The following is a 15,179-nucleotide window of genomic DNA, read 5'->3' as shown; positions in this document are numbered from 1 at the left end:
CGTCGCCGGCGCTGAGGCCTAGACCTTGAGGCCAAACGGCATGGGCCAATTGCTGGGCAGGCACACGCTGTTCCCGGTTCGCGCATTGCCTGACTCGTGGTCCCGGGGTCTCTGAAGCATGCATCCGCAACAGGCTATTTTTAAAGCGCCCTCCAGAGCGTCCTGGCTCTCCAGGTTCGGCCATATCTAGCCCTGCTTGCGCGCGACGCGGCCAGTTTCCTACAGAGTGGCAATAGGCAAGGAGTCTATGATCAACAATCGCATATCCCGTCGACCTGCCTCCTGTCGCGCTACGAGATCCTCCGCTGCACGCTTTATTATCAGTCATCCTGCGCGTATAGGTATGCTGCATCCGCATAATTGTCGGGCATCATACGGGACTAAGCGTAACAGCAACCAGGACACGTGTCGTTCTAGTGACAACAGCGGATTGGCGATAATTCCACACATCAACACACGGCCCATCGCAGAGGACCAGTGTGGATCAGGACGTTTTCCCTTCTCCAGACCCTTGGGCCCAAGACGACCTTCGCCTGTCTTCGAAATGGTCGACGATTTGCCAACGCTCCCAGGCTCTCTCATATGGGACAGGGGCCGATCGGAGGTGCGCCTGGTCAGCTCGCCATTCTCATCGTCCCCACCCATCGCCATCATCAGGGACATCCGCCCGTTACTGAGCAGCCCAGCACGTCTGAACGCGGTCCGCCATGCTACTGTGTGCTGTTCGCGGCGTCAGAGCGCTTGGAGGCGGAGAGACGGGCGATGCAAGCGGTCGACGGTGGGGCAGGTGGCGAGCCCGTGCCGCATGCCACAGGGGCGATGCTGCCGCTACACGCGGACCTCCGTTGCTTCTGGATACGAAGAGGTGGGCACAACGCAGCCGGCAGGAGCCGTCGCTGCTTTGGCCGTTCTTGCTGTCGCGCCTGCCTGCTCTGGAGACCTCGAGATCCGGACCTTTGACCGGGTCGAAGATGAAGAGGATGACGAGCAAACCGCATTCTCTAGCACTAGGAGACCCCGTCATCTCCCTCCTCTGCCGGGAGATGCTTTCCGCGCCGGCACCATGGCCTTCGCACACGTCAGGACGGCCAGGGTCGTTGTACCATACCCGGACGATGACCCCGCCGCGGAGTTCGGCTTTTACGTCAGCGCAGACACTGTGCTACCCCTGTTTTACCTCCCGCAGGTCCGCACCCTCGAGATGCACCGCGTTGAGGACGGTGGACGGTTGGTTTCATGGCCCGCCGGGGCAGGGCCCCGTCTCCGCGACGCAGCTTAAAGAATTGGTCATGAGCAAGGCCCAGCTGACTGAAGCAAGTCTGGACCGACTTGTGCGAGCATGCCCAGACCTGGAGGTTCTCCGCTGGGAGCATGTTATCGATGCCGAATACGCCCCGGTCGTGGCTTGGACTTGGACGCGCTGCGCACATCGCTCGAAACCCTGAAGCACTCGCTACAGGAGCTCTCCTTCAGCGTGATTCTCTGGACATCCACAGCTATCGACTGCGGCGAGCAAGGGCCGTGGGGTATTCGGGGCACGCTGGCGTCACTCAGGGGGTTCTCTCAGCTTAAGCGCATCACTATCTCGCTACCGGTACTACTGGGTGGAGAACAGATAACTCGGCAAGGCTCGCCGACGTGCTCCCCGCTAGCATCGAGTGTGTTACAGTCAACTAACGAAATGTTCTTCTGGTGGCACTCCCGATGGGACGACGTCAAGTGGGAGGCGGACGACCCAAGCGCCCCACGGTGGGCACACACTCGAAGCTAAAATCACAGAGTACCTGGAGGCTAGGCCGTCAAGCTTAAGGCAGCTCAAGGTCGAGGTTTGGACAGCCGGTGAGACATCACGGGCTGAAGAGTTAAGAGACAGGCTGACATCAGTCGGGGCTGCTACTAGTGTTCACGTCACTGTTGAGCTGAGGTCATAGTTACGGAGGCTAAAGGAGGTGAAAGGACGGAGGACTACAGACATATTATACAAGTCACGAAGCCTTTACTTATGGTAAGGTGAACTGGTGCCTCGGGTGGAATATCTGGTTGATAGTAGCTTAGCTGCGACTGAGATCACTACGTAGTCTCAAGAATCATCAAAGAAGCTATTAGGAGCCCAAAGACCCAAACGCATATGTAGTAGTTACCCACCAGCCTGTGTACGTCTAACATCAGCTAGAGCACCCTCATCTCACCACTGATCCCATGACTAAGAACGTCTAACGATACCTTGGACAGGGCAGGGAAGCATATGACGTTTCTCAGTGTTCATAATAGTCTGTTTCCACAACGGACGGAGAAGTGCATAGATAGGCTAATCTAACCATGTTTTTCTTTGGTCTCTTTTGCTCTTTGCCTTTCTCAAGCATCTCCTCACACCTTAAAGCAGCAGCTGACACTGTCTCAGCATGCAGTATGTTCTTGCCATCTCGCCTTTTGCAAATGCATATTGCAAATGCATATAGGCCTTAAACTAACCCCCTAGGCCGTAGTAGGCAATCATATAGGAAGTGGGATGTTGCTGCCATAGCGCTGACACTATAGGTAAGGGACAACATTAAGCTACCCAACATAACATAACACAACAAATGGAGGTGGTGCCTTTGCCTATAGTTAGCAGGCTGGCGCATAACCCCTTTCCGACCATCAAGGCCAGTAGCAGTGACTGCAATTATCTACAGGCCTTGTTTCTGCTGTCGGAAAAACAGCTAAATGTATAGTGTATATAGTTGAACTAAGAAGAGCCCCACGCTCACATACAAATTACACTAGATGCCTTATTACTAGTAGGCAGGCCTAGAAGAGTACACTGACTGTTGTACCAAGGACCGTTAAAGCTAGACACGATGTTCAACAGCTATAGGTAGTCACTTATGCCTTTGACTACAGAAGCAGCAGCAGCATCCCGTCAGGGCTAAAACGTCATACCACAACACAACGCCTAGGCCGGTTGCCGCACAAATGAGCTAGGTAGTCCGAAGTTTCATCTTTAAGCCACTCTAGTGTTCAGGAGCATTATAGGGGGCTAATTCTCTTGCATCCCGCCGCTAGGTTCTAAAACGGGGTGGTGAAATCAGGGCTTCACACGAGTTCAGTCGCATATGAACAATCTGCCCACTGAGGCTTCACTCATTGACTTCAAAGGGCCACGGATCAGCTGTACTCATAAAGATAGCGGCAAGTGGCGTCAAACCGTAGCCGGGTCCAGGACTCCAGCCCTCCGTGAAAGCAGCGACAACTTCAAGTTATCCATAAGCTAGCAGTGGGATACTGCGTAGTACTCCTAGGGTCGGCCTCTCGCCGGCTACTGGAAGATACGGACTATATACCTTAGGTATAGCTTATCCCAAAGAACTGAGATAGCAGGACGAGGTTGATGGACGTTTTGCAGGCACGACGGACCACCCTAGTATCTTAGCCAAGGTAGAAGTCAATATGCAGCGGGAATAAGAGGCTGCAACGCCGCGCAGCAGAGAGATATGGCCGAGGCCGCCCACTGGTATAGCTTAGCATAGTGCGTCGTGGCCCACCCACCATACGCCCTGTAAGCCGGGAGGATAAAGCAGTTTGGAACTGTCGCCATCACTACTTTATTATTTTAGGAGTCGCGTAAGCATACGTACGTTACCGTATGTTATAAAGACGAGGTCGGGGCACGGACGACCCTCGTGATGTAGCTAGTAGATCTCGTGATGCGCCTCTTCATTTACGGGGGCTTTAAGGTACTCGGGAAGCTCTGTGCTCTGGCTATTCCATCTATTATGTGTTGGACTTGTGACCTAAGAACCTCCTGCCTCCTGGCCGACCACGCCGTCTCCGAGGAACTGTGTAATCGCAAATGTTGATATATTCTCACCTTCACGTTAGTTTCCTGTTCTGATCCCCTATCTCGAAGTGCCGCCGCACGAGCCCTCTATTCAAGATAGTGCCGGGGCCACTCTTCTTACAGGATATGCCCTAATGTGTTGTTACTCAGGCCAGCGTGGGCAGGTGGTGGAAAGGGAGGCACATGTATAGCTACGAGGGACTGCTGATCAATTTCCAGTATCTCCCTCCAGGAAGCGAGAGATTTTCCAAAGGCGGGAGAGATCTGTCATATGGCCTCACATCTAATCCGGCCTGCCTCAGCGAGAGTCCACTCAGCGTCCGTCATCTGACACCCATCGGGACGAATCATGATATCCCGCTACAGGGATGCTTGTGATCTGGCTATGAGATTCAAGGCTACCGTCGGTTCCGCGTGGAGCTTGCCCGCCTTGTTGGCCGACTCAGCCGGGGGGACTGCATGCCAGTCCTCAGAGCGTTCGCAAGGTGGTAACTGCAGCAGGTCAATGTATTCATTGTGAAGGTAATAAGGTAGCATCTATAAGCCTCGCCATCCGTCGCAGCCTGCACTAGGCGATTCCAAGGCTAGACCCTGGGCTAGCTTACAGATAGACCTCGGTTAGCACATTAGGCTGTGTGCTGCCGTCCGTTGGTGATTGCGATGCTAAACACCTCGTTTCCCGTCCTTGCGTCTCTTAACAAAGTGGACGAGTCCCAACCTGGCGAAAAGAAACGCAGTCCACTCCGCAGCGCGCTCCATTCTACGGCTTGATTTGAGGCCGTAATAGTCCTCTAGCGAGGTTGAGGATACGGGGTTGACGTTAGCGACGTCATCAGCACAGGCAGACCGAGACCGCTTCCCCCCAGGACGAACGGTGCACAGCTTGATGAGAGATTCAATATTACATCAGCATGAAGAGGATTGGGAGGGGGCAAGTAAGAGAGGGGACACCCCGAAATAGTGCTCAAGGGTTGGGGTTCTAGTCAGGCTGGGAGCCAGCTTGCGCTCGCGTTTGTGTGTTGCGCGCGGGTGGGTCGGTGGGCCTTGGTCGATCCGGACATCCCGCGAGGCGGATGGTCTAACGGAATAATTACCCACCTAAATGATAACATAAAAAATTGCCGGGAGGGGACACCAAACCAGCATCGCTTTTTCAGATAGGTAATGGTCAGTGAAAAAGAGGATAAGTCCAGACTCACATGGCCCGTCCTGTTACTTATATTGAGGTGCTTATAACAATAGACTCTCACTATGAAGCCCACACACTTTCTCTGTATTCCACTGGTCACCCGATTGTCGCGGCCTGGGCTGTCTGCGGAGTTGAGCGCTCTTAAGTCATACATTACTAGTGCGGACAATATCAGCATCCCCGCGTCCGCTGTGCGTCCCCTCAGCACTATCCACCTCACTTTGGGAGTCATGAGCCTTCCCGAGCCCAAAGACGTTGAAGAGGCGACCCAGGTCCTTCAGAGCATCATTCCTCTACTTCCCCAAAGGCCCATCAAGATCTCGCTCCTTGGCCTAGGAACCTTTCCTGGCATAGATCCAGGACGTGCCGAAATCCTCTTTGCGCACCCCACGTGTCTCGACTACGACTTCGACGCGCTATGCCAAAGAATCCGGCATGTGTTCGAGGATGCTGGTATCTTCGACAAGAGAGGCTTCAGCTTATTCCTTCACGCCACCATCTTAAACGCCAGGAAGACCGCCGACGGGGGGCTCATTGACGCGACGGAGATCCTAAGGAGCTATCGGGGACACGTATGGATGGAAAATGTTCCTCTCGAGGAAATCGGGATTTGCCGGATGGGTGCCAAGAAGAAGGGGGGTGATGATGAGGAATATCTGCTCGCAGCTTCCATCCCACTCACGACTTCGGCTGATAGATGAAATGTGAGGTGGAATTCTGATGTAAGGTAGAGCAGCCACTTGCCTGCTTTTACCCTATTAGTTCTAGATATCTAGTAGGTCCGTTCGCTAAGAGACCCCTTCAGGATCGGGGACAGTGCCACTGATTACCAGTACAGCGGCTAGTCCTCAGGTCTGAGGGTTAGTTGAACCCGAGCATGAGGTGACTTGTAGTCGGATGGGACCTCTACAGGTCTCCAGCAATTAACTTCGTGAGCATCCTCGGACCCTTTCAGCTCATCTTCCTCCGCGAATACTCGTTAAGTTTAGGACTAGTCACCTTGGCCCCTAACCACTTCGATCTAATTACCACAGCCTTCAGCAGCAATGATGCCTGCGTTTATTGCATCCCACTGCACACTAACTTAGGCATTGTATCCCCAGCGAAAGCAGGCAGCATATGCGAGAATGCGAATTCGTTTCTTGGACCTCGCAATAATGCCGTGATCGTTTCCGCCAGCTTGGCTCCTCCGGAGCTAGATGGGTACTTCCTCATGAGTTTCAACAGTCCTCGGCCATCCGTTGCTAAGCGGACAGAACGATATGTCTGTCTTACAAACGGACAAGCTACAGCTACTACAGCTCTAGAAAGGCCGTAACATATTTAGGCTAGCTGTCTGTTCTTTAGCAACTCCATATAGAAGCTACTATAGAATCATCATGTAGCGATTTGGAGAAGTCTTGTGGTCTTGCTAGTAAAGGGCCTTTGATCTGCAGTTTTTAAACTGATAATGAGCTCATGAGGGTAGTCATTGGTCTTTAGTGTTATCCTAATCTGAAAGTTGCTTGTTCGATTCGTCAACAATACCCGTTGAGTTGTTAGCTGGGTTCTCATTCAAATCCCACACAAGTGGACAACATGGCTGCATTTAAGAGATAATAGGGTTCATTTGTGGTACTTTGAAAAGATGCAGCTTCTAATGACTCGTCCCTACTTCAGGCGTGTCTGCTGAATCTCTGCTTAAGGTAGGACGAGTAGAAGGTCTTAGAAATAGCCAGAAGACAGTCGTTATTTAATAACAGGTTAGGCCTGGCTGGCTTCAACGACCCAGATCCTTTGCTATGCGCTATAGAAAGCAACCCTGATACGTTCTGTTCTGTGCTAGCTCTTGATGGCCGCCTGAAAATTTCTAAGGCCTCAAACCAGGAGTCGCATTGTGGGTCTGACGAGGTGCATTTGATTCTACAATAGGACCCCAACAGTAACAAAGCTGCAAGCTGCTATCCTGATGGTCTTGTGGTCAGCGTTGAGTGTGCATCATGGAGACAGGTCAGCAGCCACCTAGAGATTCTCTCCTGTTTTATTGCTTCACTTCTGGTGAAGAAGGCCATGAGTAACCTCATAACCACAGGAGATATCATGATATCTATAATAGTATGCCCAGGCCTCTTATCACTGTTCGCCCAGGCTCTCAACCCTGCTGGTACGGTAGAGTGATAGCTAACAGTATATATGCGGAGAGTGCCAGAGCTTACAGACGTACTCAAGCAACTTCCACCTCTAACGTATATACAGTCTGCTTCCTAACCTACTAGTGAATATGCAGTATGTGATGATGAAATTGGGCGTGGGAAGGAAGTGATACACAGTGTCTAGCAAGACTTAAGCTGCGGAAACAACCAAGACGAGAGCCATACGTCAAGAGGAACATCTATTAATAAGCTGGTTGGGCACCCAGACCGTTAGTGATGATATACCTGTATTGTCATTCCCTGCTCTTTCGCTACCTACATAGCTGGGCGCTAAGCTGCATATGAGGACCGGCTTTGGCGCATTTTACGACCTCCTGATGCCCCACAATGATAGGTGCCAGCATGATGAACAGCAGACTGGGGAGCATAGGACTCTGAGGATATTGTTGCGGCGAACTAAACGGTGAGTCGGTGTGGGTGCAGGCCGCCTTGGGAATCTGGCCATTAGCCAGGAGAGGCAGGCACGAAAGGATTGAAAGCTATTCTTCTCAACACCGCTCCCAACGCAATCTATCTTACCTTACTTTATGACATGCTGAATAGTAACGGTCGTAGCTGCCGAAGATAGACAAACGATACAAGGCCGTCGCAAAAAAAAAAAAAAGCGCCTGAATACGTTCGGCCTTTTTCGGTGGGAGTGGCGATCGGCTCGGACCGGACTAGGGTTACGCAACAGCGCGTTTCCTCGCCGCTGTCAGATGCAAGCCGGGGACCCCGTCCCACGGGGCATATTACGGACTATGGCTTATAGCACGGCCGCCCGGCCAACCCCCCCCCCTAAATTAGATCTCCCCCTTGTACCCAGGCACCCAGGCAGGCACCTCCTCCTCGCAGCGGGGTCTTGCTTGGTCTGGGCTGTTCCACTGGCAGGGGTGGCTTGTGGAAACGCAACCTAAAGCCGAAACTCAGAACCAACGACATGATTGGTCCCCCGGGCAGAAATCGTCAACGCGTCCCTGAGCATCCTTCTCGGCCTTCAGGGGAGATATTCTGCACGTAATGCGCGCTATTTCCCCCAACGCGACCCAACGCGACCTTCCTAGCGTAATGCGTCAGTCTAGCCACTGACGTCCAATTACTCGGCTTATCTATAGGTAGCTAGCGCGCCCTATAGATGGGGTGAGGCAGGGTTCCAGATTAGCGGGCGGCTTTTAAGACATTGTTGCCCTGAAAGCAAGATGGTCCCCGGCACCTGGGATGCAAGTTGTTGCCCCGAAGGCGGGACGTCGCCTCTGTCAAGATCGGCATTCTCACTGCAACAGCAGAGGAAGCATACAGGAAACTGCTATGCTAGCCTAAGTCAAGGGCAGCAATGAGATATAGAAGTCCTTCTTTGCCTTGTCATTTGCGCCCATCATAGACCTATAGACCCTTTGCAGGCAGAGATGTGCGTGGCCAATTGTAGTACGTGCTCCTATCGAGTCGTCTTTGTTGTCTGAAGAATCAGATCATACATTCTGCACCTGTCCACAGTATGAATCCTGTTAGCCAGGCCAAGGCTCAAAGAAGGTATGTGCTTTGACAGAGAGCTCAAAAGTCCAATAGGCTTCCTTAGGTATCAGAAGCTAGTAGTGAAACAACATCAGAAAGAAAAGGCTAAGAACAGCCTCAACTACGCCCGGTAATCAGTGTCATAATAGAGACTTTCAACAGAGCTAAACCATAAACACTGAAGTCGTCCTATAGCTCTACTAGTAGGGTTAACTACCCGCTGCACCTCACTAGGGTTAGGAGTGAAGGCTGAAGCTTCAATATACACTGGGCTGCAGGAATGTGATCCGCCGCGTCACGTTTAGCTTTCTTATCCCATTGACTACTGCATAACATCGGAACCTCAGATACAATTCCTACTCTTCGCTCAGCATGCTATTCTTGAAAGGGTATGGAGTTGAGGGGAACGACGGAAACAGAATCATATGAAACCATAATTATTTACGACCCCGCATCGAGATCTACTGACGTCATATGGCAGTCGATGGGATAGATTGGAGTTTCAGCTGTAAAAGTAACGCGCAACCGTAACATTCGGAAAACGCATAGGTGTAGTTACCCTTTGCATAGTAGCTAGCTAGGCAACTAACCACCTGGCCCTGATCTGGCAGGACTGTTATTGTGAAGGGGCTAACCTTAACGCGTGTGGTTTTATTCACTTCCCCCTTTTTTTTTTCTTTCCTTTTTTCTTCTTTTTTTTTTTTTATTTGTTCCCATTTCTCAATCTTCAAATCCTTCTGCCTCACCCTTTAGCCCGCAAACAACTCATACATAGTAGTATTCTCAATGCTTATGCAAAGTGCAGACCGTACAACCTACAAGCGCAAACATCGTCAAGTCCGGCAGTCGTGTAACGCTTGTAGTCTGCAGAAAATACGATGCGGTAAACAGCACCCGATATGCCACCGGTGCGCGAAGAAGGGGCTGTGCTGCCAGTACAGCATGTCTATGCGTACAGGTGAGCGTCAACGACTAGCCGAATTGTACGACATGCCGGGGAGTAGCACAGGAACGTTGTCATCATTCGCAGCTCCTCAGCTAGTGTCACTATCGCTCAGCACGACGGAGGATCCCTCCACCGAAAGCCCGACGAATCGCTCTCAAGCCTCGTTTGACGACGTCAGGAACTGGAGCTGGCTGATTGACACAGCATCTATGTATTTACTGGAGCCTAGCCTGGAGCTTGCAACAAGCGAAGATCCTTCGACTAATAGCATAGTGTTAAGTTCGCCTAGCAATCAGAACACGCCGTCCTCTCCGCAGTATTATCCGAGACAGCCTGATGGGAACTCCGATATCCCATGTGCGGGAGATACTCGACCCACCGAAGATGTAGGCAACAGTATCCAGGACGCCAGCCCACGGCCGCAAGTGAAGGGCGACGCCCTTAATCCCGATAGAACACGCCGTGTATATGACTGCGCCACTGAGGCTCTGAGCCTCTTAGAAAACCTCCACACGTCAGCGAGCGGCTGTCTAACGGTTGTACAACGCCCACCTCATCTCGTCGCTATCGAGGGAGACTGCAAATCCGGGCAGAAAGATATAGGCGATATACTGTCTGAAAACAGAGAGGCACTCGCCAGACTTAACAGCCTACTAGGCTGTCCATGCTCTAGAAGGCAAAACATACTTCTTTTGACGTACCTGGTGATTGCTAAAATCGCGGACTCGTACCGCCTGATCCTCGGGATCAGCGACAGCGCCGAGCCTGCAGCAAAGCATTCCACTATGGAACAGTCACCTAAGATAACTTTGACGACTGTCTCGTGTATCGGCAGCTACCCCTTGGACGATAACAGCCAGAAGATTCTCAGCGCGCACCTGGTCCTAAGGCAGGTTAGAGATCAAGTTCAGCCTCTACTGAAAAGGATACGTCCCGGCCACGGCCATGTTCCCGACTCACTACCACCTACATACAGTCAGTGGTACCCATCGCCTTTGAAGCCTCTCCAGTCGACGTTACCAGTTCATCACCACTCTCACGTTACGGGCATAATCAACCAAGTGTATGCCGACGCTAGTAGTATCAAAACTGGGTGCTGACACTGTTGCCCTATATCTAAGTAGGGTCATGACGCCTCCAGGTCCTGCGCCCTCGTCGCGGATGAAAAAGCCCGTCGTTCACGGTTGTTAGCAGTATTCTCCTCAACAGGAGGCAGGGAATCGGAGCGAAACTTGTAACCACCCGATATTATGTCACGAGAGCCCGCCTTTTCGCTCAAGCTTGCCCTTTTACGCAGCGTTAGCCACTTCAGTTTCGTTCATTAGCTACCTTAATGTTTAGTAATATGGAGCTCGTTCGTTCTCAATACTATAGCGATTGGGGTGGTGTGGTGGTAGGGTGGACAAGCCAGAAGGTCATATGCCCTCATACGCCAGTCACTTATTAGTAGAATTCATCGGCAATACGAAGTATAGTAGAAATAAACCTACCGTGCCGTTATATATAACGCTGGTCCATTGTAATAGGGTAGCTGGACGAGTCTAGGAGCTAATATCTTCTTTTCCTTCTCAATCTTCTTTTTCCTGAAGTGGCTTTCTGTCCTTTCACTTACTTCCTTTTATTCCTATCTTCTGCCCCCCCCCTCCCTTTTTCTTTTTCGTTTATTGCGAGGAATCCCTTACAATGGCCACAGGCACAGGTTCCAGTCGGGCTTGATCCCAGTATAGATGCTACGCAGTGGTGTTTCCTAGAACAGGCTTCCCTTATACTATTGACCTACTAATCAGATGCAACCCTGTAGACCTAAAATGATTGCTATCATCTGCTGGTTCTCACGTGCTCGACATCAAGGTCCTTAAGCGCCACGGTGAGCCCCTCTTATTCCTGCAGTTCTGCAGTATATATATCCTGTCCCAGCCGCTTACCTTGCGACCTAGGTAGACGGCTGCTCTACTGTCACTATTACATACGTAGCAATCGATTACAGTATGCCCAAGCAGGCAGCTCCTGACTTTAGACACCCATCTGAAAGCGTCTCAGACGCGCAGGAACACCAGGAACACCTGCCAGCCAGCCCTCAGACCGGCTCACCCAACGCAGTAACGATGCCCAAGGACGACGCTAATACAGGCGAGGCCTTACGGCTACTGCTCCCGCGGTATCGGCCGGAGGGGGCCAGCAGCGGGTTGTGCCCTCAAAGCGAGGCCTCGCCGCTCGCAACATCCCCGAACGCTTGGTGCGGCCCGCGACAGCCGCACCTGAACGCCAAGCAGCGGCGCGCAGCAAAGCGACGGGCTCGTTTCCACGTGCCACACGGGCGAACATCTCTAATAGAGGAAGAAGCTAGGGCCTGCGACGACCTGGCGCCGCCCCTTAGGGAAAGATTCTCAGACCCGGTTGAGATACATCGAAGTCTATCGGCTATCCCCGTCCATCCTCCCCCAACCCATCTCCTCAAACCCCGCCCGCACACCGCATACGACCCGTTGATCTGCGACTTCATATCCCTCCTGAAGAGTAAGAATGTCAGCTGTGCGCTCTGCGCCTTCTATAAGCGGGGACGGATAGCAGAGACGCATAAGCTGAAGAGGTGCTCACATCAGGCGGAATCATCGGAAGCCCAGGGCTGGTTAACAATGTTCCGGTCGTACCGTGCCCGCGGCGGCGGCAAGGGGGCGCGGTGCCACGCCTGTCGGTTCCCGCTAACGCTCTGTTGGCGGACGGTCTACCGGGAACAAATGGACGAGTGGTACGGCAATGAGCAAGAGGCGCTGGAGAGGGAGGATATACTATGTAAGGAGGTACAATGCGTATGGGTAAAGGCCGTGCAGCGGTTTGTTACAGCATGCATGATCGTAGAAGGCATTGGTGCTGGTACCGGCGTGAGCACCCTGGGTGCAATGGTCCTGGAGGTGATGGGCTGGTCGGACTGGTCGGGTCTGTTGTCGAACGGGCCCGAGCATATACGTGGATGGCTAGAGGAGATGGATGAAGTGGATGGGCTCTGGTGCCCGCGACTCCTACGGCTGTTCTGGCTCCTAGCCCACTGCTGAATAAGGTAGTATAGTCAACTACTGAAATCAAGTTGGAATTCTTGTTTCCTTCGGTCTTCCTCTTCCCTTTTTTCTCTTTTTTCCCTTTCTTCCTTTTCTTTTTCTTTTCTTTTCTTTTTCATCTGCCCTCTTCCTTCCTCCCTCAGCGATTCTTTCCCATACACGCGGGAGCCATGTGAGAATGCCCCCTATCAGTCAACAGCAACGTGGAAATTTAACTTGAGCCTGACTAATCGGGAAGTCACCTAGCAGCATCTCGGCAAGCAGGAGCGAAAGTGGAGAGAAAGGCACTATATAACTAACTACAACTGCCTGCCCTTACCTGCGTACTTGCCTGAAACACCTACTTAAACACCAGGCTAAATCCACACTCACACTCACACACTCCCACATCTGATGCCTTTGTATTAGCGTGGAGCTAGCTAATGAGCTGGAGCAAATCAGAAACCTACTATTGTGCATCTCCTACTACTGCCTTATAAGGCCTATTAATATCTTGCGAACAGTATTGAGTACCTACCTGCAAGGTACCTCAGGCAAGCACCTACTGACCTAAAACATCACCCTCTTAATTCTCATGCTAAAACTGTTGACTGCTTAGTTTACCCTCCCTGAAGCGGACCTGCCTCAAACACGAGATATTCAATGCTTACCTGTCAACAACGCAAGAGATCAGGAAACTACCTAGTACCAAGAAATACCTCCTCACCTCCCCATCGCCCAACCCTACAGGAGCGAGCGTTCCGACCAGGAGGAGCAGCAGGAACGAGCGCGACACGCTTCACATCAGCAATCTACCCCTCCTAACCAGCATGGACAGGCTCCCCGCGGAGATCGTCGACCTCATCTTCCGGAACATCGCTAGCCCTGGAACCGGCCTGCGTCACATCGCCCCGTTCCTCCGATGTGGTCGACGATGGTTCGAACACGCCGTCCCCTTCGTCTGGAAGAGAGTGTGCCTCCTGGCCATTACACAAGAGTGTATAGACAATAAGAGGAGGGCCCTGTAACCGTCACAAATCGAGACACTCACCGGCTGGGACGGACGGAAGTGCGGCTGCGGCCTTTGCCAGGCGAACGACCCACCAAACTCACAACCTCGCCAATACCTCCTTCCCCATGTGGACCTCACCTCGATCTACCGACTCCCATTCCCAAGGCTGAGGCAGATACAGCACATGAGGTTCAATGACCCAACGTTACCCGAAATGATCGAAAGACTCCACACAGCAGATGGCAACACCATCACGAGACTGGAAGTCAGCCAGTGGCATGTCGAGTCCGCCCTCCCGGACTTCGTATCATTGCTGACGAATCTCTCCCAACTCCGCGTCGACCATCTGGCATACCATCACGACGAAGTCTCAGTTGTGCAGCCAGCGTGGGACAAGCTGACGTCCGCCAGCATGTTCCGAAACCTGACGTACGGATGTGACGAGTCTGCGATAATCATACACGCCCTGTCCGACTGCCCAGAGCTGAGCAGGCTGCGCATTACTATAGAGCCGGCCATCTCGAGCCTTCTGAGTCCCCTACCCCCAAACCACGCGGATTGGTACAAGCGCCGAGGTCAACCCTTCAGATCTCTCACCAAGCTCGACATCAGACCAATGAGAGAGTGCACCTCCCTGTATCAAGAGCTCGCAACCATGTCAGCCCTGAACTCGCTCACCGTACGGTTCAGGCCAGCCAGCATCTCGCCCGCAATCCTCACGTACCTGTCGAGAATGACGCAGCTGCAGGAGCTCCGCCTGATTGGAACGTCTCGCGGTGGACGGATGGGGCTCTGGAGCCGTGGGACGTTCCCCCCCAACAACGCTTCGGATGCGATCAGAGAGGGATGAGCCAACTCAAGACGTTCCAACTCAGCCTCCCCGGCGTCTACTCCCTCACGCCCGGCCAGGGAAGCCGCCAGCACATGTTGGAGTCGATTGCACGCAACAACCAAGAGATAGAGGAGCTGGTTCTCGACGCGAGCCTGCGGCTGCCAGCAGCATCTTCTTCCTGGCGGCCCCCACCACCAAACTCGACACGCCACGACACCGGGAAATCAATGAAGATAACCCTCCACTCCATCAGCATTCCAAGGGAAGGAGAGCCTGGGCCGGTCGATGAGGGCGTAGCGGAGGTCGTCAAGCAGCTCCACACTATATTCCCAAAGCTGCGGTCCCTGTTCACCTCCGCGGACGAAATGGAACACTGTGCGAACCGTAACGGTCCGTTGCGAGGGTCGGGTGGGTTAATCAAGCCATCTTCGTCGCTTGCGGTCTAGGCGGTCTCCCGAATTGCGCATATGGACCTGCTGTTCTCAAAAGACCGACCGATCTCAGTCGAATCGAAACCGTCCCGCAATGGAACGCAGGCATCCACGTTGCATCAGATCCCTTGTCGGATCGTCCGCCCGGCCGCCCGCCCGCCCTGTGACGAGCGAGAGAACATACCCGCAATCGAGAGGGGAGTATTCGTGTCCGAAGAGGAGAAGGAGCGA

General features: G+C 52.7%; 4 protein-coding genes across 4 annotated transcripts; all 4 read left to right on the top strand.

The window, feature by feature from the left end:
- Nucleotides 1-544: 544 nt before the first annotated feature.
- On the top strand, nucleotides 545-1,279 carry CGCA056_v015166 (uncharacterized protein; the record flags this gene model as incomplete). Its single annotated transcript, XM_037330406.1, has 1 exon — nucleotides 545-1,279. The coding sequence occupies one exon, from the start codon at nucleotides 545-547 to the stop codon at nucleotides 1,277-1,279; it is 735 nt and encodes a 244-aa protein (XP_037171204.1).
- Nucleotides 1,280-5,071: 3,792 nt separating this feature from the next.
- On the top strand, nucleotides 5,072-5,710 carry CGCA056_v015165 (uncharacterized protein; the record flags this gene model as incomplete). Its single annotated transcript, XM_037330405.1, has 1 exon — nucleotides 5,072-5,710. The coding sequence occupies one exon, from the start codon at nucleotides 5,072-5,074 to the stop codon at nucleotides 5,708-5,710; it is 639 nt and encodes a 212-aa protein (XP_037171205.1).
- A 4,713-nt stretch (nucleotides 5,711-10,423) lies between these two features.
- CGCA056_v015164 (uncharacterized protein) lies at nucleotides 10,424-10,829 on the top strand (the record flags this gene model as incomplete). The annotated part of the gene is made up of 2 exons (XM_037330404.1): nucleotides 10,424-10,701; nucleotides 10,760-10,829. 2 exons carry the CDS (start codon nucleotides 10,424-10,426, stop codon nucleotides 10,827-10,829), a joined length of 348 nt encoding a protein of 115 aa, XP_037171207.1.
- A 3,070-nt stretch (nucleotides 10,830-13,899) lies between these two features.
- Nucleotides 13,900-14,963, top strand: CGCA056_v015163 (uncharacterized protein; the record flags this gene model as incomplete). The annotated part of the gene is made up of 2 exons (XM_037330403.1): nucleotides 13,900-14,364; nucleotides 14,418-14,963. 2 exons carry the CDS (start codon nucleotides 13,900-13,902, stop codon nucleotides 14,961-14,963), a joined length of 1,011 nt encoding a protein of 336 aa, XP_037171206.1.
- Nucleotides 14,964-15,179: the final 216 nt, after the last annotated feature.

This window comes from Colletotrichum aenigma (assembly GCF_013390185.1).
Source record: "Colletotrichum aenigma strain Cg56 chromosome Unknown KSG_Cg56_contig49, whole genome shotgun sequence".
NCBI lineage: Eukaryota > Fungi > Ascomycota > Sordariomycetes > Glomerellales > Glomerellaceae > Colletotrichum > Colletotrichum aenigma.
Note: the sequence above shows the minus strand (reverse complement) of the source record. Positions and strands in the feature narration are given on the sequence as shown.